This window comes from Nannobrachium achirus, assembly GCF_963921795.1.
Source record: "Nannobrachium achirus genome assembly, chromosome: 23".
Taxonomy (NCBI): Eukaryota; Metazoa; Chordata; class Actinopteri; order Myctophiformes; family Myctophidae; genus Nannobrachium; species Nannobrachium achirus.
This window is the reverse complement of record NC_137830.1, coordinates 37,379,969-37,405,859: the sequence shown is the minus strand read 5'-3', so window position 1 is coordinate 37,405,859 and position 25,891 is coordinate 37,379,969. Positions and strand designations below refer to the sequence as shown.

At 40.8% G+C, this 25,891-nt stretch overlaps 1 protein-coding gene across 1 annotated transcript; it reads right to left on the bottom strand.

The window, feature by feature from the left end:
- Nucleotides 1-398: 398 nt before the first annotated feature.
- Nucleotides 399-24,100, bottom strand: slco1d1 (solute carrier organic anion transporter family, member 1D1). The gene is made up of 15 exons (XM_080754830.1): nucleotides 24,048-24,100; nucleotides 22,835-22,927; nucleotides 21,194-21,335; nucleotides 18,507-18,639; nucleotides 17,798-17,922; nucleotides 17,228-17,374; nucleotides 14,504-14,602; nucleotides 13,117-13,374; nucleotides 11,035-11,199; nucleotides 7,785-7,980; nucleotides 6,256-6,421; nucleotides 5,270-5,454; nucleotides 4,596-4,660; nucleotides 4,322-4,439; nucleotides 399-2,407 (listed from the first exon to the last, which is right to left on the bottom strand). Exons 2-15 carry the CDS (start codon nucleotides 22,883-22,885, stop codon nucleotides 2,194-2,196), a joined length of 2,064 nt encoding a protein of 687 aa, XP_080610956.1. The 5' UTR covers nucleotides 22,886-22,927; nucleotides 24,048-24,100; the 3' UTR covers nucleotides 399-2,193.
- Nucleotides 24,101-25,891: the final 1,791 nt, after the last annotated feature.

Here is a 25,891-nt window from a genome sequence, read left to right as displayed (position 1 = left end):
ATGGATCTTCATATGGGTATCAGGGATCTCCATATATGGGTAACTGGTCCGATATATTAATAAAGGATCAAATAAAATAAAAGTAATCAGTTGTATGGGTAGAGCACTAACATGTTTATTCAATTAAAAGTACAATCACTCCCATAAATATGTCCTCAAGTGAAAGTATAAAAGTACATGGTCAATAAACTACTGAAAGTACAAGTTACTTTGTTCTTTGATATTGTCTTGTGTAGTGGCCAGAGATCCCCCTGAGTAAAGTTTTCAGTATTTGTCCAACGGAAAAGTCTTTAGTCAAGAGTCTGAGTCTCTTTTTGGAATAGCCTAATGTGTTCTATCCACTGTGCATCAGGTTAGAAATAGCCACTTTGCAAAAAGCCTTGGTCGGACAAGACTAACAGTATTTACAGTATTTTAATTGATTTTTACATTTGTGTTGTTTCTGGCTCTTAGGAACACACCTTTTTCTAGTCTAGCCTATATACAGACATGTACAATGGACAATAGCAACCAACGTGAATTAGACAATTAAGGCTGCCATCCAACAAAATAGCACAAAGAAAGGATTCTGTCAACATAACAGAATCAGCTCATATGACTTAAATGTTTAAAAACAAATGTGTAGTCTAAATCCATATATATTACACCATTAAATATAGGGTGTAATATGTCGTCATGTTGTTAAAACGTTTAAGTTGTGTGTTACAATAACCACTGCTATAGGGCAAAGCAGTGGGTGTGGTTTTCTGGTGCCACAAAACAAATCTGCCAAATGTAATAAATCATATAATTAAATATTAAAATATATATATTTCTTTTTTCAAAGAATCATCCACAGAATGGTCATGATTCACCAGGATCCAGGGCTTAAAACATTTATTTGTAAAATCTCTTTGGGAAAAATGTATGGCCTCTTTTTTAGTGCCAACAGTAAACCACTGCCCCTGCTATAGACACTTATAGTGTTTGTTCAGTACAGGGCAAAAAAGAAGAAAAAAAAAGTAGTGTGTCTTTGGGTTTTATAAACCTTGCACCAATGAAAAAAGTAAAGTATAAACAAGAGCTTGTGACTAAATAATAACTCCATTGTATTCATTGGAACACAGGTTCTTTGATTCCATTTCCTGAAAAAGAACAGTTTTGGACATACAAGGTTTCCTCCCGACACCCACAAAATTAAAGTATATAAGTTATACTTTCCAGGTATAAAGTGATTTTTTTTACACATCTTCCCTAAATTGTTTCCACTGCATAAGCTCTTACCTGCATAATGAGCCAGCTTGGTGTGTCCATTGTGTTTGAGCAGTTCAGTGTGTATACCAGAGGTTCTCAAACTTTTATGGCTCAGGTCACCCCTGTAAATAACTTGTTCATCCACAGCACCCCTGAATTACTTTGATACTAGCACCTTACATTCACGTCATGATACGTAAATATGACAATCTTTCCCCCTAAGATTCAGTATGTCAATGAGGAAAACTTGAGAGAATATCCGTTTCCATTAGGACAGATTGAAAATAACTTTACCCAGTAAGCACGTCAGGACCTGGACCAATCAGTGACGTCTCGATTGGGGCCAGATCACAGCCCATATGGGGATGATCTTGACGTCATCACCAGGACGTCATATGGACTTTTTTGTTTGACAGGATTATTGTTATAGTTTGTAATGTTAGTTGAAATATGAGCATATACGGTTACATTCTGGGACATATCTAACTAGTTATGAAATTTATCTGGCCCAGAATATCACCTGATTTCAACAACATAAATCCTGTCAAACAAAAAAGTCCATATGACGTCCTGGTAATGACGTCAAGATCATCCCCATATGTGCTGTGATCTGGCCCCAATCGAGACGTCACTGAATGGTCCAGGTCCTGACCGTGCTTGCTGGGTATCCTTGACGTCAAACCACTAGTGTAGGCCTACATGGAAAAAAAGGCACGAAGGGCAGTGCAACTCAGGTCCGTTTTACTGAATCTAAGTGGTTAAACTGAAGCGACATTGATAAATTCCAAATCCAAGTGTTCTGTGGCACCCCTGGACTTGCGTCACGGCATCCACTTTGAGAAACCCTGCTGCATACCATTATGGAAGGCAACCAGACCAATATTAACGCATACAAGTGTAAAAGTTCACTGGCACTTGAATGGGGCTTGAATGCTGGGCCATGCATGACCCAAAAACAACTCAAATAGTGCTGTCTTTCTCCATGTCCTCTTTGTTATTGAGGATGTTGACGTTAGCATGTCCACTGGTAATTCCATTGGCTTCCATAGCATTTTCCTTGGCTTGGTTCCTTAGGGCTACCTTCTTCTGTCTCTTCACTATTTTGTGGTAGAGGAGTCCCCAAAGTGCACAGCTCAAACCGTAGATCCCGTATACCAGACCCAGGAAGGAAAATCTGAAATGGACACACATACAGTAGTTAGTGACTTATGTAGCACAACATAATGCATCTGATGCTTAGATTTAGCAATACACTTCATTGGCTGCCAAAGGGAAATCACTCTTGAGAGATGCACCTGGAATGTTTCCAAGCAGCTTTGAGCTATAGAAATCAGATAACACAGGTTTCAATCATAATCATAATCTAAACATTCTCTACAGTACTGAGATGCATCTCTTCACTCATTTACATTTCACATACTGTATGTACTGTATTGTATGTATGTACTCTGTAAGAGGCAAAGGTGCCGTGAAAAACGAAGGAATTGTATACAAATGTATATACTGTACACACCGTCTAAGCTGTTCCGAGAGGTGGAAAGCAGCTAAAGACAGTCAACCATGAAAAGACAAACAAACAGGTAGGCATATAACAATTTATCGTAAATCAATTCAAACTAATAAATCAATAAATAAATATATTGCGATGCAAACAGCAGAGGGCGGGTAAAAACTACTGGATCTTTGTAAGAGAAATGGTAAAACAAAATCGTATTGTGAACCTAGTATCATGATTCGAATTGTTATAATGCCTGTACAAACAGGTGCTAAAACCCATGCAGTCTTAGCACCTGGTATTATGGCTTTCATGGTGCCCTTGGTGAACCCCTCGTTCAGCACCACATCACCTGAGCCAGAGGAGAACCTCCCCATACATATGCAATATGTAAAGGAATGGAGAGATATCTTTTAATACAATAAGCAGGGGTCATCAATATGTCAGATGTGTCTGTGGCATGAATTCTAGATTTAGTTTTTACGTAAAATAATGTTCTTATTTTGATCACAAGACTCCATTGCTGAATGTCAGACTCCATGTTTTCTTCAGAATATGTATGACACTGATTTACTCTGACACTATAGTATGTTAACTTAGGGGTCGGTCCACTAGGGCCCCTTTTCCACCCCAAAAAAAGGTGTTCAAAATTCTTATGAATAATACATGTTCCGGGATTCAGGGTAGGAGTCCACATTGAGAGGCCAAGGACACGGTTCTCTCAAACCCTTTTATTTTCAAGAACCACCATAACTCTGAGAGTTTACAAAGGTTCCATTTGTACTGTACATACTCACAGAGTTAATAGACCTGTAATGGTCATTCAGGGCTAGCTCTCTTTAAGCGTTTCTCGTAATATTACTGTCCGCTCATGTGCATGTCCATGGCAAAAATGTCCACCACAAGCCAGCATGGCGGCAACCGCGTATTTCCCGGTGAACCTAAGCGCAACGGTGGGGGCTTGGGAGTGTGGGGAACACACACCACTGACTATTGCTGATGATGGAGAGGTTATATAGCTTAGCCTTTATGTTTTGAGAATGAGAGGCACTCTTGCCGATTTAGTAAGAGACTCGTCGCCAATTGCAAGATATTTAAAAGTTATTTGGGGCCATGATGATAACCTTTTCTTCCCACAACTAGACTAAAGATTTATATTGTCTGTGTTATTGTTTACAACCACAATTATTCACGTGTGGAAGCCTTTTCAGAAGTGAATTTAATGTTTTCCATTTAATGATTTCCTTTATCCTCATCTAATCTTGTGCTAATGCACGCAACTGTTTTGCCATGTTTAAGGCCGTGTAGGCTTTTCAGAAGTTAATTTAATGTTTTCCATTTAATGATTTCCTTTATCGTCATCTTCCGCTAACGCAAGGTTTTAAGGTCTTATTTTAGTTGTTTCTCATAAACTCGCGACCCTCCTTGCCCATCGGCCCCCATCTTTGCGCACAGGTTCACCGGGAAATAATCGGTCACCCCTATGCTGTGACGACCTCTGACAATAAGAGAAGCTAGGTTAACTCGTTCTGCAGTGTTGTCTACATGTGAAACATTTGTTGAATGACACAACACGGCTTGGTTTCACTCTACCTAAATGCATTGGAGTCGTAGAGTCGACATGCTCCGCGGCCTCCACAGCGCTTGGTGCCCCACTTCAAACATGTCAGGTCGATCAATGCTCCAAAATAGATAGGAGGAGGGATCCCAGCTGAAAGCATGTGCACACATGTTAATGAAATATGGTAGTTTTGGGATGTTTAATCACAGGAGTAATCCTCTAACCGTAACCCACACAAGGCTTTATCTTAAAATGTATCTACAAAATGACATCATGTTGAAAGACCTTGCCTGAAGGTGGACTCACCCAAAGTTCTTATTATCAACGTCTGCATACCCAAAGCCAGTGACTTCAAATCCGGCTGGATGGACCTACAACAATATACGCAGACATTCACACATTACTACCTTTATTATTATTATTTCTTCGTCTAAACAATTTTTAATTGGGGAGTGAAACGCTAACATTAATTAATTGTGGTGATTGTATCATGCACACTGCTGGCCATTTGCTACAGTATATTATGTTTATTTGGCAGCTTATTCAATTCAGCACCATGGACAGAGGTGTGAAACATACACATTAAGAGTCAGGACGTTTTCCATCTCAAGATTTCTTTAAAAAAACTCACAACAATTTTAAGTTTGATGAGCTGTGCAGTTTCAGCGGGGGTGCTCTCCATTCCGACATGTCTCCATTCCGACATTGACTTCTTATTGTCAGAGTGGCAACACTTCCATAGAGGTTAAGGTTAGGGTTAGGGTTAGGTTTGGGTTAGGGTTAGCGTCGGAATGGAGACATGTCGGAATGGAGGCATGTAACCGAGTTTCAGTAGGGAGTAATGAAGTGATAATAAGTTAATCATCTGGGGACCCCCCAAAATCATTTGGGGACCCCTCTGAGGGTCCCGACCCACAGGTTGAGAACCACTGCTTTACACCACTGGGGGTTTGCATAGTCAAATATAAATTCTATCTGACCTGAGCAGGACGATGTATCCCGGTGTGGCACCGCACGCAGACACAAAGGCTCCCAGCACAGTGACGGCCATGTAAATCTTAAACACGCGGTCACAGTCCCCCTTCCTGGGGCACTGGCCCAGCACGGCAGACATGTTCATGCCGGGGGCCATCATCTCCCTCACACACGTGCAGTTACCAAACACCTGAGGAAGACACAGGTCAAAGGGTTGTGGAAATGAACTTTTGTCGAGTGACCCAGGCAAGCTGGGACCAGAATAATGTTTGTGTATGTGTGCGATCAATAGGATGGTGGGGAGACAGTGTAGGTGAGAATAAAACTGTGTCAGAACCCAGGAGGATATTTGGTGCCTGGCTGACTATTTACCCCTGGACGATTATTTTCTAAATATACAGAAGTTTTTATTTGTTGATGAAATTGACAATATATTTAGCCTTAGTTTTAGTCATCATATCTTAGTTTTGAATTCGTTTTCGTCATTGAAAAAAGGTAGTCGCCTTGTCGGTGAACCTTTTTCGCCGTAGTTTTAGTCGACGAAATGAACACTCCTGGTACAGTAGCGACACCCACAGCCACAATACTAGAGGGAGCGTAAACAACGATCTGGTAACACCCACCTATAGAACAAACCTTCTATTGTACAACACAATGCCCTGACCCCATCCCTTAAAAATGTGGTTCACTGGCTTCCTTTAAAACAGCCCTGAAAATTCACCTTTCAGGAGGCCAAAAGGGAATTATAATTATCACTTCTCCCTTAGACAGGTGACCCCTTTTCTACTCTGTACATATAGTGTTTTATACTTGTGATGATATTGTATTTTTGGTGTTTTTTTGATGAATTGAATCATAGGACCCCAATGGAAAGACCGCAAGGACTTTTTTTTGTGTTATCCTTTTAGAGCAAGTGACTGTAAGAAGTACTTTTAATATTTCTGTCATCAATCCATCAACCAATCCAATGCATTGACTGGACTGGACTCACCATGTCCTTGCCGGTGCCTGTGAAGGTCTGGCAGCCCGCCAGGCAGGGGGAAGCGTACGTCACGCCGTTGGAAGCGCACACGGGATCCCAGTGCTTCAGCGAGCAGGAGCAGCCCATGTTACACTGGGACAACATGGTCTCGGGCTGGTAGGACACCTCTGGGGCCCTGGTGTTCAAACACAGACACAGGTCACACGCGGTCATACACATGGCAAAGAAATCACACACGTGCACACACACGTGCACACGTGCACACAAAGACAGTTAAGTATATGTAATGTATGAACTAAGTATGAACTATGACGAGTTGCATGTCCTTTAACTCTGTGCCAAATGCCAAAATGGCTATAAGGTAGCTGTGCCACGATTTTGTATGTTTTTCTTTACTATGCAATGAAGAAAAAAATGATTTCTTTTTATAATTTTTTCCCCCACAGAAACAGACACAGTTGTTGTGATTCAGTGGCAAAAAGAATTTTGTCAATCAGACAAATGGTTCCAGAGATAGAGCTGTTTGAATGAAAAAAAGTGTCCATCCACTAGAATGAACACACATGAACACACATTTTCTCAATCAGCTAAATGAGGGAGCGAACACACAAACAGAGAAAAGCATCTCTCTGATCTCAGGTCATTTTGACATCTATACAAAAAACACAAAAAACGTCAAAAACCGTCATTTCCTGTCAGTCTACTGTCCTATCAATAAAGGCATAAAAGCCCCAAAAGCAAATCTTAAATCTTCTTTACTAAAGTAAAAGTATCAATTATAAATACTGCAATGTCGAAATACTCTGTTACAAGTAAAAGTCCAGAATTCAAAATGTACAAAAAAAGTATTGGCATCAAAATGTACTTAAAGTATCAAAAGTAGAAAGTACTCATTGTGCAGAATGTTCCATTTCAAATGTTCAAATGTATAAAAATCTTCTGAAAATAGAAGATCTACAAGCTCACAATGCGTCACGATGCGACGCATTGTACTTAGTTACTGTACACCACTGTAACCTCAGATCAAATGCTTGGCTACGTTGTATCACACTGTCATTTTCATCTGAGGTGGGCAAGAAATGTCTTGCATTTTTCGGTCCCTGCGTGGTCTTGGAATGATCTCCAGACTAAACTTAAATTGGCCAGGCTAATCCCCATGAGAAGGTTCAAAAGGATCATTGTATATAAACTCGCTCATACTTGTACTTGTTCATATGTCTAAGCCTCTATTAGGACTTTATTATCGTACCTGTGGTACCTATATAGTATCCTAATGATTATAGGTTATTAGTATCATGTTGCATAAATTGTATCACTTTGGAGTTTTTTTATATAGGTCTTTTGCTGTGTATCACTGAGGTACTATTGTTGTTTTGTTTTGTATTATGTATAGCAGAGATGTAAAATTGCAATCTGCCTCTTGGCCACTTGAAAAAGAGACTGTGTCTCAAATGTGTTTTTACTGGTTAAATAAAGGTTAAATAAAATAGAAAGTGCAGTAGTAGGCCTTCAAAATGCACATGCGACCACTCCCTCACCCCTGGTAGTCGACGGTGAGCCCCGCCACCTGGGAGTTGTCGCAGTAGAGGAAGAACTGGATGAAGAGCAGACCGAAGGACAGCAGCGTGGTGCTGAAGGAGATCCTGGCCGCTCCCACGATGCCCAACTTGAAGCGCTTCAGCACGAAGCCCCCCGTGATGATGCCCAGCGCCACCGCAGGCAGGCTCATGGTGCCTGATTGGTCAGAACAATGAGAGAGAGAGAGAGAGACCTCGTAACCTTGATGCATGAAAACGGTTACACTCTTTTCACCTGTACATATTTTGTTCCGATTGTATGGTATTGTATTGTGTACACTTCTGCTTTGGCAATGTAAACGTATGTTTTCTCATGCCAATAAAGCCCTTTGAATTGAATTCCGTCCGTCAGTCTGTCCGTCATGTCACACTTTTCCCCTACTCATATCTCCGCCACCGTTGCCCCGATCCATGCCAAACGCCAAATTTCTCACATGGCCCTCTTCTAGCGCCAACCATGAGGCCGATTCTTGCAAAACAATTTTTTGGACACTGCTCCTACAGATTTTGCCCTAAAATCACGCAAAGCGATACACAGTATCTCTAAAGTCATGTCATCAACATGGATCTGTCCCATTTCCCATATTCCCTCCTGATTGCCTAACATTGCCTTCTAAAGTTTGTGTATGCGACCTGACGGTCGCTTATCTCCCGATTAGGGAGTCTTACTGGTTTTCAGGTTTATACAGTAGTTTTAGAGACAAATAGTTTTCTTCACAGCTGTCGTATTGTATCTGATTGCTATACCATTCATCCAGTTTCCCATTAACACCTGAGTTCTACAAATGCCTTCTAAATCAGTAGTTCTCACACTTTCAAAATTAAAAGAAATATAATTTATATAAAACATAACAGATGTACGAGCTCGTACCGTACTTCTGTGTACATCTGCTATTTTTGAGTAGCAAACAGAAACATCTAAAATGAGAAAGATGCTCTGCCAGTTTTAAAGGGTTAAAAAGAAACTGTCAGTCAGCAGAGATTTAATATTACTATAGGTCTTCGTATTACTATTGATAGCTGTAAATCTAAGCTCAAAACTCACTTCACAGAATTTAGGTTTAGGATATAGCCACTGAACCTTCTAATGGCTGTCTTATACGTTGGATAAAAATGCTTGTACAGGTGGGCAGTGGGGGGAAGGTTGCCTGGTTAATAAACCAGACTGAACCCAACAACACCCCCTGGCGGTAGTGGTGTTGTAGTATGGTCTGGCACCGATCCATTGAGATTCTATTTCCTCAACCAGCTTCAAGGGTTGGCCAATCAGGGTTGTATGCTTGGGGCACGTGGTTTCTCTAAGCTTGGGGTACGTGGTTTGGGGCAAACCCCAGAAATGAAAACTCTTCCTGAAATCCCAGACTCTCTTCCCAAAACGAAGTGTGTGATAGAGGCTGGCAACGCCAGGCAAGGGGGAAGGAGGTAACAGGTTCCCAGTTGGATCCCGGGCTCCCCCAGGGTTAGTGTCCTTGAGCAAGACGCTGAACCCCTAATTGCTCCTGATGAGCAGGTTGGTGCCTTGCATGGTTTCCTTCAGTTCAGGTCAGTTCAGTTTGTTTTATTTTTCAGCACTTTTGTACAGTTCAATACAATTACAAGTCTGATATCAGTGCAACTGAACATAGCATGTAGTATCAAAAGATAATAAATAAATGTAGATAGAAAAGTTCAAGGCACAGAGTTCATTTGACATGATAATGTGTCCATCAACAGTGTATGAATGTGTGGGTGAATGGGTTAATGTAATAAAAAATGTATTTCAACTATTTGTTCTAAAACAGCACACACACACACACACACACACACACACACACACACACACACACACACACACACACACACACACACACACACACACACACACACACACACACACACACACACACACACACACACACACACACACACACACACAGAAATGTCAGCCACGTGTTGTTGGAGCCATGGTAAAGAATCACAAAAGGCATGGCTCGTACATAAACATACCACAGTTTTATAGGCTATATGCGAACACAAATACACAATTGGAACACCTACAGTGCTTTGTGCTGCACTTTCAAGTTACGTTAATCTCTGGAAGTCATACTTCCTTCCAACAACATCATTGTCTCGACTGCATTTTTGGAATTCAAAGTGCAGTTAAACAACAGTAACAAAGATGGAGCTACACTGTACCAAAATGTTTGGCGCTGCCACTGCTACACTGTACAGTACCCATCAACAATGGAGTATTTTCAATTGTCAGTACTTTTACGTCTACTCCACTGCATCTCAGAGGCAAATATTGTACTTTTACAACTTGATATGGTAGATTTTGATTTTTTATTATAACACATACATCAACCACTTTAGCCTTTCTATATACTTCGGCTATTTGAAAATAGCTGATCTACAAGCTCACAACACGCCGCGATGCAATGCGTTGTGAGCTTGTAGATGTGCCATTTAAAAAAATAATTGTATACATAATGAACTTGTGAAATGGGATATTCTGCATAATAAGTACTTTTACTTTTGGTACTATAAGCATATTTTGATACCAATACTTTTGTACTTTTACTCAAGTAAATTGTCAATACTGGACTTTTACTTGTTACTGAGTATTTCTAGATTGTGGCATTGATACTTTTACAGCAAGTAAAAATGTCAGTACCTTTTCCACAACTGCCTCTCCACAAAGATAACTGTACCCAACAACACTGGTGCTACTGCAGCGGTTCTCAACCTGTGAGAACTGCTGCAGGGGTCCCCAGATGATTAACTTAATGTGCAACCCTGTTTTCTCAATCAACAGTAAACAAATAGCGACAATCTAAGGACTTTTTAATAACTATAAAATGACAAATTAAACATTGGCCAAATTGTCAAATATTAGAGGCAGAAATGGTAACATGTCCTTAGGTCGAACTGCCTTTGGTCCGACCACCTAAACCTAACCTTAACCCTAACCTCAGTAAAACTATGCCTAAACCTAACCCTAAACCTAACCCTAACCTCAGTCGACCCAACAGGAGTTCGACCTATGGGGCAAAATAGCTGATCTACATGCTCACTTGTGAGCATGTAGATCTGCTATTTTCACATTAGAACGAACGGTGTTATACAAAATGTAATGCCTCAACTCTTAGTGTTCGTCGGGGTGGGGGGTCCCCAGTTAAAATATGACTATTTAGGGGGTCACGTCCTGAAAAGAACCACTGTGCTACTGTACCTATCAACATGATGGTCTTGGAGGCAGACTGGCCGTAGATCTGCTCCATGAACTTGGGTTTGAAAGTGATCATGCCGACGAAGCCGTTGACGGCCACCAGGGACACCAGGAGGATGAGCCGGTAGACGCCGTTGCTGAAAAGCCTCTTCTGAGAAGGAATGAAATCTGACGGAAGACAGAGGACACACAAAAAGAGAGAAAAACGGTCAACACCAATTAGCTCTATTGGCCACATTAAAGGAGTAGTTCACCCCCAAAATGACCTTTTTTCAGTCTCCCCATGGAGACTTCAATAATATTTTTAGTTTTTGTCACATTCCGAAGCCAATAATTTGAGGAGACTCTCTGTAGGCCCATTGGTTCCGGATGGGGACCCAAATGCATTTGGGTCTCCATCCGGAATCAATGGGGGTAAATCTATAATAATCAAATTATTGGCTTAGCAATGAGACGAAAACAAAAAGAATTCTATGAATTCAAGTCTCCAAGGGGTGATTAATCAATAGAAAAAAGGTAATTTTGGGGTGAACTACTCCTTAAACCCTATAGGGCAGGGGTTTTCAAAGTGGGTGACGGGGCACCCTGGGGTGCCGTGACAGCAGTCCAGGGGTGCCGCGAGATAATCTGATAATATTTGGGATTTATTTGGACACTTGAAAAAATGAAGTACAAAGTTATTTTCAGTCAGTTCTAACCAAAATGGCTATTATTCAATGTTTTCAAAGCAACATAATCACTAAAATATCGTCACTGTCGGGCAGAAACCTTGTATCTCCAAGTTTCAAATGTGTACGTCTTTTGGTAAAGCAAAGCCCTGCTTCATCATACAAGACTGTCGCACAAAACTAGTGAAAACAGCCGATCTACAAGCACACAACGCCTAGTACATTTTATAGGTTTCCACCCGACAACGACGATATGCTATAAATATAAGGTGCTGGGAGTGAAAATTATAATGTAGGGGTGCCTCGGATTAAAAAAATATTTATGGGGTGCCCTGAGACAAAAAAGTTTGGGAACCCTTGGTATAGGGTCCCTGTTCTGTGTTCTGGGCATGGCAAAATTGGCAAACATTCAGCAAAACATAGGTGATAATTCTACGAAAACAGGAGACCTATGAAACTGTGTGATCTTAGATCAGCATATTAGCTTTGGTATAGAAGCAAAAAGGAGACCAGGTACAGACAGACCCATGGGGGCACGAAGTAAGCAGTTAAAAAAAAGGCAGCAATGCAGAATAGCAGAGTTTAATTCAACTATCTTGTTTGGAAGTGAATAGCTGTTACACTCAGGGCCTAACGTAGGCCTACTGGTGTCACTTCATGTGGATTGCCTAAACTTAGGCTACATAAATGTGGGTTAGAGAAGTTACACTCCTCTAGGCCCGCTCCTGTGCCTGGTTTTGTCTTACAACACTGTTTAAAGCTCACACTGACTATAACCATATCACCAGGTTTGTCACAACACTGTTTAAACCTCACACTAGCTAACCATATCACTTTATTGGGGGGGGGGGGGGAGAGAGAGAAAGAGAGAGAGAGAGAGAGAGAGAGAGAGAGAGAGAGAGAGAGAGAAAGAGAGAGAGAGAGAGAGAGAGAGAGAGAGAGAGAGAGAGAGAGAGAGAGAGAGAGAGAGAGAGAGAAAGAGATTTGAGCAACTTTGACCTAATTAGATTAGACACTTTATTGATCTCTGGCAGGTGTGTTTTATTGCAGAATCCTTATCCCGCCTTAATGACACATAATATAGTTAAGAGGTCAAAGCTACCGTTACTTTTGTTTACATAAGTAATGCTAATTGAAACAACATTGTAAATTATTTTGTTTTCAAGGACTGAAAATAGCCGACCTCCAAGCTCACAACGCGTCGCAGCGCAATGCGTTGTGAGCTTGGAGGTCTGCTATTTTCAATATCTTCACCAAAAGGCCCTTTTAGATATTTCAGCCCCTGCCTCACTGAACATTCTAGACATTCTCTCAAAAGTGTTTGAAAAAGGTTGACTCGCGTTTGGCATTTGTTAGAATCCGCCTCAGGTCTCATAACGGGTTCATCAAGTAAAAAAACATATATGCAATTGTGCACCTTTAGCCAGCTCCGCCAGAGTGACAGGCTTCTCCTCCTCTTTGTTGGGGGCGCGGTCCTCCTCCGGTAGGAAGTTCTCCTGCTCCCCCTCCTTGGAGGGCTCGGTGCTGCTGGGGTCCTCCTGGCCCTGCTTGGGCAGAGACTTGGGGAGGAACCAGAAGGGGATGCCAGCCAGCAGCATGAGGGTGCCGGTCACCAGGAAGCCCAGCCACCAGGCCCCCACCCAGCGAGAGTCCTTGTGGTTGATGCTTATACTCTCTGGGAGAAGGACAGAAGATGAAGCCTTGATTCAAACTCCTGCTTTTACCACGCCCGCCGCTTGCCTAAAAAGAGCACATCTACTGTACGAGCCAACGACGTGCAGTGGTGGGAAAATTACAAAAATCTTTACTTTTTGTTTTTTTTCCCTATCCCACAATTTTGTAACCCATTTTTCACCCAGTGCTGATTATCTAATACAGGGGTCTTCAACAGGGGGTCCGGGACCCCTAGGGGTCCTCAGAGTTACTACAGGGGGTCCTCCAAATCTTTGTGTGATAGAAACCTTTTTTCTCCTTTTTTATATAACCCCTAGCATCCATATTATGAGAACTTTAGCCAAAAATAGCAGATCTACAAGCTCACAATGCCTCGCGCTGTGAGGGCAAATTGTCTAGGACCTAAGTAATCATGTCTAAAATGTATTTAAAAAAAACGACGAGAGATCTGGATGTTTCATAATATCACAATATTGGCCTTAAACCGTTCAAAGCTTTTAAGACCAACAGCAGTTATTTTGAAATCAATTATTTGACACACAGGGAGCCAGTATAATAATTTAAGAACTAGAGTGATATGCTGCACTTTCTTGGTGTTGGTAAGGACTCGGGCAGCAGCATTCTGGATCAACTGCAGTCGTCTGATTGTTTTTTACTATAAGGGAGACCTGTAAAGACATTACAGTAGTCAAGTCTGAAGACTACTGTAAGCATGGCCAGGCTTTTGTGACTCTGAGACATAATAAGTAATTTAATCAAGCGACAACTTCATGGGAATATAATCTAGGCTTTAGAAAGGTTGTGAATGTGATAGCACAACTGATTGGAGGCCTATATGATCGTCTGTCATTAGCAGCCCTGTGCTGGACAAAGTGTTCTGTCAAAAACTAACAGGAACAAATGTGTCATACATAAATTGAGCTACTGTCACAAAATGACCAAATATTAGTCTCCCAAATTACGTTATATGACTCGTGATGGCTAGGATTACTGGAAGTTCCTATGTTGTGTCATCATGGCCTCTGGTAGACAAACAGCTGTGTCATGTTGATCGTTGTCCAAAGAATATAGTAGTAGTAGAGTATTTGCTTTTCCTCACTGCGGATGAAACTTCAACAGAAATGATTTACCTAAATCCACAATGCCGATGTCCACGTAGATTTTGGCACAGTAAGAACCCATCATGTACCCTGCAATAGGACCTAGCATACCTATGGTCTGGATGCATGCTGGTGAGACAGACAGACAGACAGACAGACAGACAGACAGACAGACAGACAGACAGACAGACAGACAGACAGACAGAAGGAGACAGAGAGTCAGCCATTACAACATTAATATGTTTGCCATTGCAGAATAATGATTCCTAACTGCATTCAAGGAAAGCTATACAGTATCCACTATATTTACAGCAGATGTTGACAAGCATCGGAATCCTAAATTAAGATTAGATGGTAAATCTGATGCTGCGAATGGACACTGCCATGCGTAATATTAAATACATTTAGATTTTCTTCTGTATTGAAGCTCCAGTTCATGCCTAAAAAGACAGGAGGAGCGGAGACAGACAATCCGGGTGAAATAATTAAAATAAAAATACATCTGTAAAAGTTGGAATGAATCAATGGAAAAGTGAGCTAGAGTTGGAACACATCAGTGAAATAGAGAAATCCAAAACACCCAGCGAAAATGTCTAACACTTATGACTGTTGGTTTGATGTCTACTTCTATCCTGGTAGCTCTAACTTGTTTTCTTAGCAGTCTATTTACTTGACCTCTCACCCCATTGCTGGTTGACTTGGGTTCATGACTCTTACTCTGACCTTGCCTGCACGCTGGGTACTTGTCCTGAATGAGAGTGTCTGCTAAATGCTTAAATTTAGGCCTAGAGTTATTGAATGCTTTAACCAGTGAAAAATGGCAGATATACAAGCTCGCAGCATGGCACTCGGTGCCGCGCTGCGAGCTTGTAGATCTGCTATTTTTGAAAAAGTCGTGAAAATGTGTGCAAATCTTTGAATATATGTGTTTTCAAAGCGAACGTTTGTAACTCAAATTTTGCTTCTGGGTGGTCCCTGGAACTAAATATTTTGAGATGGAGGTCCGTGGCCAAATACATATCAGTTTGAGGGTCCTTCACATGAAAAGGTTTGAGAACCACTGACATAGTAGTCTCTCAAGAACTGAGCTCCAGTTGAGTGAAAAGGACCTTTTCTTTGACGATGGCTAGCCAGAATCCTGACATAGAAACATTGTTTTTTCCAAAAATCTTAGAAGGATTCAAAAGACGCTTATAGAATCGGGTCAAAATTCTAATTTTCACGATTTTTCAAAAATGGCAGATCTACAAGCTTGTATATCTGCCATTTTTCAATAGTTAAAGCATAAAATAATGATACGCAATAATGTGTACCCGTTCTGAATGGGTTAAATTGTAAATGCTGTATTTACAATTAGTAAATTGTAAATACCCAATGCTGCTTCCGCAATGGTTAGTTTGAACCCATGCTACGCCTTACATTAGAAAATGTAGACTGGGCTTTAATTGTGTCTTTCTAGTTGCTTGTAGGGTCATGATGATGAATTGAGTACAATGGACCACAATGGAAACAAGCATACTGGAGTTACATGTATTTTTTACTGTATTGCTGTACAGATTTCAAACTGCTAATAAAGTAATCAATCATCGTTCCTTCCTCAATTATTTCATTCCTGTCTGTCTGTCTGTCTGTCTGTCTGTCTGTCTGTCTGTCTGTCTGTCTTTCTGGTAGACTATAGGTACAATTATTTTCTTTGTGTGACCTTCCATGCAGCCCTGTGTGACGTGTTAATTTTCAACGCCATTAACGGTTACATTATAATTGCTTCAATGACGGTCTATATTGGTCAATATCGATGAAAAAGATATCGGTTAATAACGGTGAAAGAACATCGGTCAATATCGGTGAAAACAATTCGGAGATGCTACCGATAATATCGAGCATCACTAATTATATTTGATGCGGTAATGGTCTTTTTTTCTTTTAGGTATTAAAAAGGTCTTAAAAGTCCATAAATTGGCGCCTCACTGTCATGTGCAGACTCCCCACCATCGTTACCAAGAAATTTCTTCATCAATGTGTTTCTAAAGGTGTGTAATAATATGTACTAAAAGGTTGAAATTCAACTCCCGGGGGAAACCTCATAAAAAAAACTGATTTGTGTTTGTGTCCCATTAATTTACTATACAGGAAAACAATACAAAAATAACTATGCTTTAAGTAGCATGTGAGGGGTCAAACTAGGGGTTTTTCATGATGCTGAATCCATTGCAAGCATTTGTTTTGTATGAAAAACATTCCTTGGGCTAAAAACGGACCCACAAAACGATGGTTTAGTGATGAATCATCACTTTTCACCGTTTTGTAGGGGCCATTTGTAGCCCACGGAATGTTTTTTTTGGAAAAACTTATGTTTCTATGTCAGCAATCTGGCCAGCCATCGTCAAAGAAAAGGTCCTTTTCACTTTAACTGGAGCTCAGTTAGTCTGTTCTTGAGTGGTTCTAAAACCTTTTCATGTGAAGGACCCCCCAAAATGATATGTATTTGGCAACGGACCCGCATCTCAAAATATTTAGTTCCAGGGGCCACCCAGAAGCGAAATTTGAGTTACAAACGTTTGCTTTGAAAATACATATATTCAAAGATTTGCACACATTTTCACGACTTTTTTCAAAAAAAGCAGATCTACAAGCTTGTATATCTGCTATTTTTCACTGGTTAAAGCATTCAATAATTCTAGGCCTAAATGGGTTAAAAGTAACTACCTTGAGTAACAACCTCATGGTGGGAGGAAGTACAAAACAATAACTCACCGAGGTAGAAGGCGGTGTTCTCCTCTCGGGAGAAGTCATCCAAGTAGGACACTCCTAGAGGCATGATGGGCGTCTCTCCGATGCCTCGGAGCATGTTCCCCAGGAACACGTAGACCCACATGGATGAGCCGGCCTCCTTCTCACAGGCTGTGTTATAACCGGGAAAGCATCTGTGTCAAATGGGGGTCCTCGGCCATGTATATATTATATTGAAATTTGGGGGTCCTTGGCACGGAAACTACTGATTTAGACGGCATTTGTAGAATCGGCCTCAGGTCTTAATGGGCTAATTTATACTTTGTTGACAGTGTTGCGTGACATTGTTGTATGATGGAGCATAAATGGTGGGAACCAAAGTCAACTAGACTTTGATTGTGCATTTGCAAAAGCATTTTGGCCAAGTATAGCTAATTATAGCTTCTGTGAAACGGTTACACCTTGCTTTAGAATTAGAAAACTAGGCACAGACTCCTACGGTAAGGTAGTGGAGTGTCCAAGATGGAACATTCTTAGCATAACTCTTGAAAAATATGGTCCCAAGGATTGTGGCGGTCACGTCATGTCTGTCACCTGCTTGACTGTCTGCAGAGGGTGACTCATCGCCCGCGATGACACTACTGTTGGACATACAGGGCAGAACGGTGTCTGTAGCGTTGGCATCTGTGGTGTGAGACACACTGGTCTCGTATTTATACCTGAGAGATGGAGACAATAATCACACACACACATCAGAATATCAAAGTTACTCCATTAAAGGAGTAGTTCACCCCCAAAAGGACTTTTTTTCTATTGATTACTCATGCCATGGAGACTTGAGTTCAATAATATTTTTTTTATTTGTCACATTCCTAAGGCAATGGTGATTATAGTAAATGTACCCCCACTGATTACGGATGGGGACCCAAATACATGGCCCTGGATGGGGACCCGAATGCATGGCCCTGGATGGGGAAGCCATCAGGGTACTTTGATTATAGGGTTACTATAATCACATTTGTCTTAGGAATGTGACAAAAAACAACAAATATGCGTGAGTAATCAATAGAAAAAAAGTCATTTTGGGGATGAACTACTCCTGAAGTTGAAATGGGTTCCATAGGTCATAATAGCTGCAGGAATTATACCCAGCATGAAACTCTTGATAAGTTAACAACTTAACGATCACAAGAACAAATGTCACGTTTTTACATGACAGTTGCAATACAGCATGTTTGTATTGTTGTTCTGAGTAGCTTGCTTTACAAGGTTCAAAGTCATATGAATGAAATTGTGCACTGACGGCTCCAAGAAGAAATGAGGCAGGGCTGTGCAGAAGGCCCCAGCAGCCATGACCAGGCAGCCGGCCCCGATCAGCCTGGGTCGATGAAGCTTGGCCCCGAAGTAGCTCACAAAGGCTATGACCATCAGGTTGCCTGGGAGAGACAGATGAATGAATGAATGAATGAATGAATGAATGAATGAATGAATGAATGAATGAATGGAGGAACAAATGACACCATCGTGATACATTTTCTCCCTAGTAGCAGTATTTCATTTTAAAATGCTAACTGGACCATAGCCTATGGTGTATATGGGCTGTAATGCTCACCTACGACATAATTCAAATTTGTAATTAAAAAATGTTTGTATTAACTCATTCGCTGCATTTTAAAAATCTCTTTGAAGTTCCAGGATGGCACATAGTGCACGGATCATGCACGCCCATGCATAGATCATGCACCAAGTGTGTGCACACTGTTCATAGCTTTCAAAAAAAAAGAAAAGAAAAAAAAAGAAAAGAAATACGCTTGGAAATCCGTTCAGGCATTCATGATATAGCAGCCATTATGCTTTCTTCAAATGTAAACAAAGATGGCTGCCATGTTTGAAAGATGGGGTTGGTATGGGGGTCAAACATGCAATTTTGCGATTAGAAGGAAGTAAACAAAACAAAAAAATCTAAAAATAAATAAATAAATAAATGATCAAAACTCGGGAAACAGGCGTGGCGGCATGGACATATGGGATAACTCGGGGAAACTCGTGGGAAAGCAGTCAATGAGTTAAGCATATTTCATTTCTAGTTCCTGACTAGAAAAAGAGCCAGTGTTTTGTCTGCTAAATTCGATTGTAATACTAATGTTTCAAAAATAAAACCTCCCTGTCCCTTTATTTCCTGAGGCACAGAATAACATGAAATATAAGGACAAACAAGTTCATCCAGTTAAACTGATTCTCAATTATTTTTGTTCATATTGTTAGCTCTAGCCAGACGACTGCATGCTTGTACATCAGTTATCTTTTTCAACTCAGCTGCTCAAAGTCTCAAACTGCCCTTTCGTGGTGCATGCTGTGTACTACAATAACATACATCGCCTCAAGAGAGAATCTCTGTATCAGTTTAAAAAGGAGCAACGGGATTGAAGATTTGGTCTGGATTCCTAGTGTCTGATACAAGGGTCATCGATATGTCCTTACGTGGACAAAGACATGGCCTTGTCCGTGGGAAATGTTAGACTTTCTGTTATAAACACCATTATAATGTTCTTATTTTGATCCTAAGACCCAAATACTGAATGTCAGTCTACAGGTTTCTTCAGAATATGTATGACACTGATCTAATATGACACTATGGCACAATAGGAGTCCACCAGTACTAATGGTTCTCAAATGTATTATTTGCAAGGACCCCCATACCTTTGAGAGTGTAACCAAATGGACCCTAAGGCAGGGGTCTTCAACAGGGGGTCCGGGACCCCTAGGGGGTCCCCAGAGTTACTACAGGGGGTCCTCCAAATCTTTGAGTGATAGAAACTTTTTTTCTCCTTTTTTATATTAACCACTTGAACCCTAGCGTCCTTATTCTGAGAACTTTAGCCAAAAATAGCAGATTTACAAGCTCACAACGCCTCGTGCTGCGAGGCGTTATGAGCTTGTAGATCGGCTATTTTTGGCTAAGAGCTTTGGTGTAGGGGGGAAAAAGAGCAGACTAAGTACAGAGAGAAAGGTCAAGTTTATTAACTCACTTAGCGCCGAGCGACTTTCGGGGCGACTAACTAATGATGGCGTTTAGTGCCGAGCGACTCGGAGCGACTTTTATATAAAAGCATTGTTTAAGCTTTTAATTTGGGTTGATAGACGGAGCGGAACGGTTAGCTTACCTTCGACTAGCATACAGATGAAAACCGTGAAAAAAAAGGATACGATTATGACGTCACCTTTAAGCCATAGCTTCCTGTTTACGTAGGCCTCTGTTAGCCGCTAGGCTCAATGCAAACCATCCGACCCTCACGTAGCTTCACTAGGTCGGATTTTGATTCGGAAACTTTCTGTGTGGCATCTATATACGTTCCGATGCCCATACCAATGGTGGTTTGAGACGATCAAGCACGAATTGAGCAGTATTGAGCTCAAATGGCGGCCCGCGGCCTGTCCATTGAATGTCAATGGAGAGCATGTCATTGTACCATCCTGTTATGTCCTGAACCTCGTTTTTTATTCTGACTTAACATGGGACCATGGAATATAAGCGCAGATTCATATTAAGTATTGATGGTTCAAGTGGTTAAATATCTGAAAACACAAATTGACATGAATCCAAAAAACACTGATGTTCGTGCTGTCAAACAATGAAACTACAGTATATGGAATCTATGATTTGGAGTGCGGGTCCCTGCTTCATCTCTCTCTCAACTAAGGGGTCCTTGGCCTGAAAACGTTGAAGCCCCCTGCCGTAAGGGTTTGTACCCTCTCAGAGTAACAGACCTGTAATGGTCATTCGGGATTAGCTCTTCGTGTTTCTGGTAATATTATTGTCCTCTAATGTTGTATGCCTGTGGCAAGAATTGCATTTTTACAAAAATATCCACCACAAGCCCCGCATAGCCATGACCCCTGCCCTGCTAATATGTAATAATGACATGCCATTTTGGCGTTCAATAATCAATTTCTGATTTTGAGCACTATTAGAGTTCGGGGAAAACATACCCATCTCAAAACTGCCATCTATGACTCCTATGAGGGAGCTGGGTATATCAAACCTCCGTTCAATTTGGATCATGGAACTCTTCATGTAGGAGCCCCCAAAGGCTTTGGCAAAGTACACGAAACACAGGGACATCATGAAGAGCTGCAGAAAACACACACACACACACACACACACACACACACACACACACACACACACACACACACACACACACACACACACACACACACACACACACACACACACACACACACACACACACACACACACACACACACACACACACACACACACACACACACACACACGTTGAATGAAAGCGTCATGACATTTTTTCGGGTCAAATATATTTGTCTAAAAAACAAAACACAACACAATTGGTTGAAAAGCAGTCTTAGAAAGGGTTATGCTCATTTTAGTTCTTATAATTATCATCATACAGTGCTATAAGCCGATTATATTGCATTATAGACATGGGGTGCATTCAGTAGCAAGTGTTACCAAAAAACGAATTAGCCCTTCTCCTCACCTAACACAACAGTGGTCCCCTGTTTGATTCTTAGTCAGGATGGTGGTCCCTGGTTCACAATCAGTTGAAACCCCCTGCCCTGTGGCAATTCTCAAAAATAACCCTGTGCCCCAGGGATACTGGAAGTGATGTGAGGACTTTTGGTACATTTTGAAACACGTGGAATGTCCATTCTTTCTTGCACCATGGTCAGTTCACTCGGCAAGTGTTTGTGTAAGAATCAAGCCTTGACACAGTCTGTTGTAAAGACTGTTAACCATTACTGGGCTTCACTTTGTTAGGGTGGCTCATCATTGGCTGTGTGTGTCCTTTATAGTTCAGTGTTTTTACAACAGGTGAATATAATGCCTTTGGTGGGTGAATGGCAGAGCCTGGCATATGGTAAAGTCCTCTGTGTTTGTTAAACGTACAGTAACCGAATGGTTAGGGTCCATTTGGTTACATAAGGATATTACTGTGTAAAGCTTGTACATGTTTGGTCTTATCAAACATCATGTATGAATAATAATAATAACCAGTAAGACTCCCTAATCGGGAGATAAGCAAACATCATGTATGTATGAATAATAATAATAATCATAATGGAATCACCTCGTTGGTTCATATGTAGAGGTGTCAATAATGGTAAAGTATAAGGTCAGATTACACACTGGGCGATTCTCTTCTCTCTCCCAATCATCATCATCTCAATTTAAGCTGATCAGAAAACACAATCAATTCCATACAGCTGTTTCATGACCCTATTTACAGTACATCTTGAAAACATTACACGCATCTTGGCCAAGTTCTCGTTCACCTTCAGAAAGATTCTATTCACAAATATGGATTGTACCATAGTACAGTGGTGCTCAAACGTCCCCCAATTATTCATTTTAGAAGTCTAAAAATGTCTTAAAAGTATTTAAATTCTGACTTAAGAAAAAAGTATATACTGAATGTCGGTTTGTTTACTGTTGAGCGATAAAACAATGTTGCACATTAGGCCAATCATCTGGGGAATCATTTGGGGGGACCGCCCCTGCAGGGGACACCGACCCACAGTTTGAGGACCACTAATAGTAAACCACTAAAGTGCCTTTTAAATATAATGGGTGATGACAAGGGTGCTGACCTTGAGCTTGGAGCAGCAAGCCTCACGTGGCGCCTTGGTCTCAACACTCATGGTAATATGTTGTTTCTCCACAGACAGAAAGACACACAAGATCTGACAAACACAATTAAATTAGTGGTGCAAACACATCATCAGTTGCATATCGATAAACATTCTTTAAACCATTCTGTAAGGTAGAGTATGTTAATAGAATGTAACTAGCAGTGGTGTAAAGTAACTAAGTATGTTTACTCAAGTACCGCACTTAAAGGTTTGAGGTATTTTTTACTTCACTTGAGTATTACCAGTTTTCAGTACAGTTTTCACTACAATTATTTGAAAACGTAGTTACTGTAGATGTCGATTATTATTACAAAACATACATAAACCACCTACAGTATATACTGTACATTTCGCCCATTTCAAAATAGACGATCTAGAAGCTCACAATGTGCCGCGATGCAACACATTGTGAGCTTGTAGATCCGCTATTTTCAAAAGATTTGTATATATTTTATACATTTGAAAACTTGTGAAATGGGACATTCTGTATAATGAGTAATTTCTACTTTTGGTACTTTACATTTACTCAAGTAAATGTTGAATTCAGAAATGTTACTTAACAGAGTATTTCTACATTGCAGTATTGATACTTTTACTTTCTATTTCTCAAGATTACAATACAAAATAATGGCCTCTCAGTGAAATTGATTTCTAGTTGTGATTTGAAAGATCACACCAATTTCTAATAACTAAGACTTTTTGGCTAACTGGGCGCACCAGCAAAATGGGAGCCTGTACCCAATCTTTTATTTTCATTCACGTTCGGACCAAATCACCACAAAGTTGTTCACCTCACCTCTGAAACGTATGACATAATTGCAAATACAACTATAATATGATTTACATAGCTGACATACTTGACATCAGTGTGAGAGCATGAGAGATTCACACATTACCAAATTAAGTCAATTATGTAGCACTGTCACCTGTATAATATAATTTGGCTTTACTTTTGCTGTCTCAAATAATAAAACATCTCAACGTCTATCACTTACTTACATACAGTACATACACATACTGTGTACTGTATTAAGTATTCTCACATCTATAAAACACAGTTACAACACAAACTGCATTTGCGAGGGGGCAGTTCATGCATGGGGGGGAAACTCAAAGTGCTTCCACGTGAAACACTAACAAATAAAAGTGGAGCGTAATGAATGGTATTTACCTTGGAGGCCACAGCAGTCCTTTGCGGTGCGAGGGAGAGTCGCCAATGGCAGGACTTTGAGACCCACTGAGTTTTATCTCGTGGCAAGATACAACATCACATGTAATCAGTAACCCATGTGCTTGTCTGTTTGATCATGTCAATACAATGCCGCCCCCTTATCCTCCCACCGGAAAAAGGTACCCCCCCCCCCAAAAAAAAAAACAAACAAACAAGAAAACAACGCATGCATGCTGTGTCTTGTCCGGCTGCTTGCTATAGTGCACAGAGGGTGCATGCATTCACAAGGAGACTAAAGTACAGTGATGGGCAAAAGCACACACACACACACACACACACACACACACACACACACACACACACACACACACACACACACACACACACACGTGTATCAGTCAGTAAATCCTGAGTGATAATTTAAATGCACAATTGTATAACCCAGAGGTCTTCAACAGGGGGTCCGGGACCCCTAGGCCTAGGGGGTCCTCAGAGTTACTACAGGGGGTCCTCCAAATCTTTGTGTGATAGAAACTTTGTTTCCTCCTTTTTTATATTAACCACTTGAACCCTAGTGTCCATATTCGGAGAACTTTAGCCAAAAATAGCAGATCTACAAGCTCACGACGCCTCACACTGCGCTGCGAGGCGTTGTGAGCTTGTAAATCGGCTATTTTTGGCAAATAGCTTTGGTGTAGAAGGGAAAAAGAGGTGACAAAGTACAGAGTGAAAAGGTCAAATGTATTAAGTATTGACGGTTCAAGTGGTTAAATATCTGAAAACACAAATTGACATGAATCCAAAATACACTGTCAAACGATTAAACTATATGGAATCTATAAAAAGGTTGTGGGGGTCCCTGCTTCATGTCTCTCTGAAGTAAGGGGTCCCAAGGCCTGAAAACGCTGAAGACCCCTGGTATAACCAAATGGGACATCTGTGCCCTTTCACAATTGCAAACCCATAAACACTCATGATTGTACTGTGGGACGTCTACAAAGACTTGAGTCCTTTCCTCTCTGTGAAACTCTGCTTTCAGAAGTCAGGGTGTATCCCAGGACAGTTCAAAGACATCCTGTCCCATTGATTTCATGTAACAATGGCCCTCTCCCTGTTGGTGTGCTGAAGGCAGAGTAAAGACTGTCACTTTAAGAGGCATTTAAGAGATCCTACTGATTGATCAAGCAGTCATCATGAATTGGGCAATCAAAGCTGCATTTCAGCCGTTCATCACATGAATTAACCTGCAGTACATCAATCACACAGCCTCACACACAGACACACGACTTCACCCAGTACTCAACACCAGAACACGAGTCAAAGTATACAGTACAGTAGCTAGCCTGGCATTCTCAGCATTATAAAGTGCATGCTTTTAAAAGTATTCAAAAGCACAAACTATAGTGGACATTTTCTTCTTAATCAATACTTAATCAATACTTTCAACAAAGTAATGCATAAAAAAAAAACACTTACAAGACCTGTAAACCGGAGATGTGATAATGAAGCTGATTTTGATTCTTATCTTTGTATAGCACCTTTCATTCATAAAATGTAGCCCAAAGTGCTTCACATTAACACATCTGGTGCCAACCCCGAGTTTCCCGAGTTTGTATTGATACCAACGCTGTGCCAACCCCGAGTTTCCCGAGTTTGGGCCGTTTTTGAAAAAAAAAATAAAATAAATAAAAAAAAAATTTTTTTTTCAATTTTTTTTTTGACCTCCAGAAATGTATTAGGCATGATCGCGATCGCGAAATTGCATGTTTAACCCCCATACCAACCCATTCTTTCAAACATGGCAGCCATGTTTGTTTACATCTGAAGAAAACATAATGGCCCAT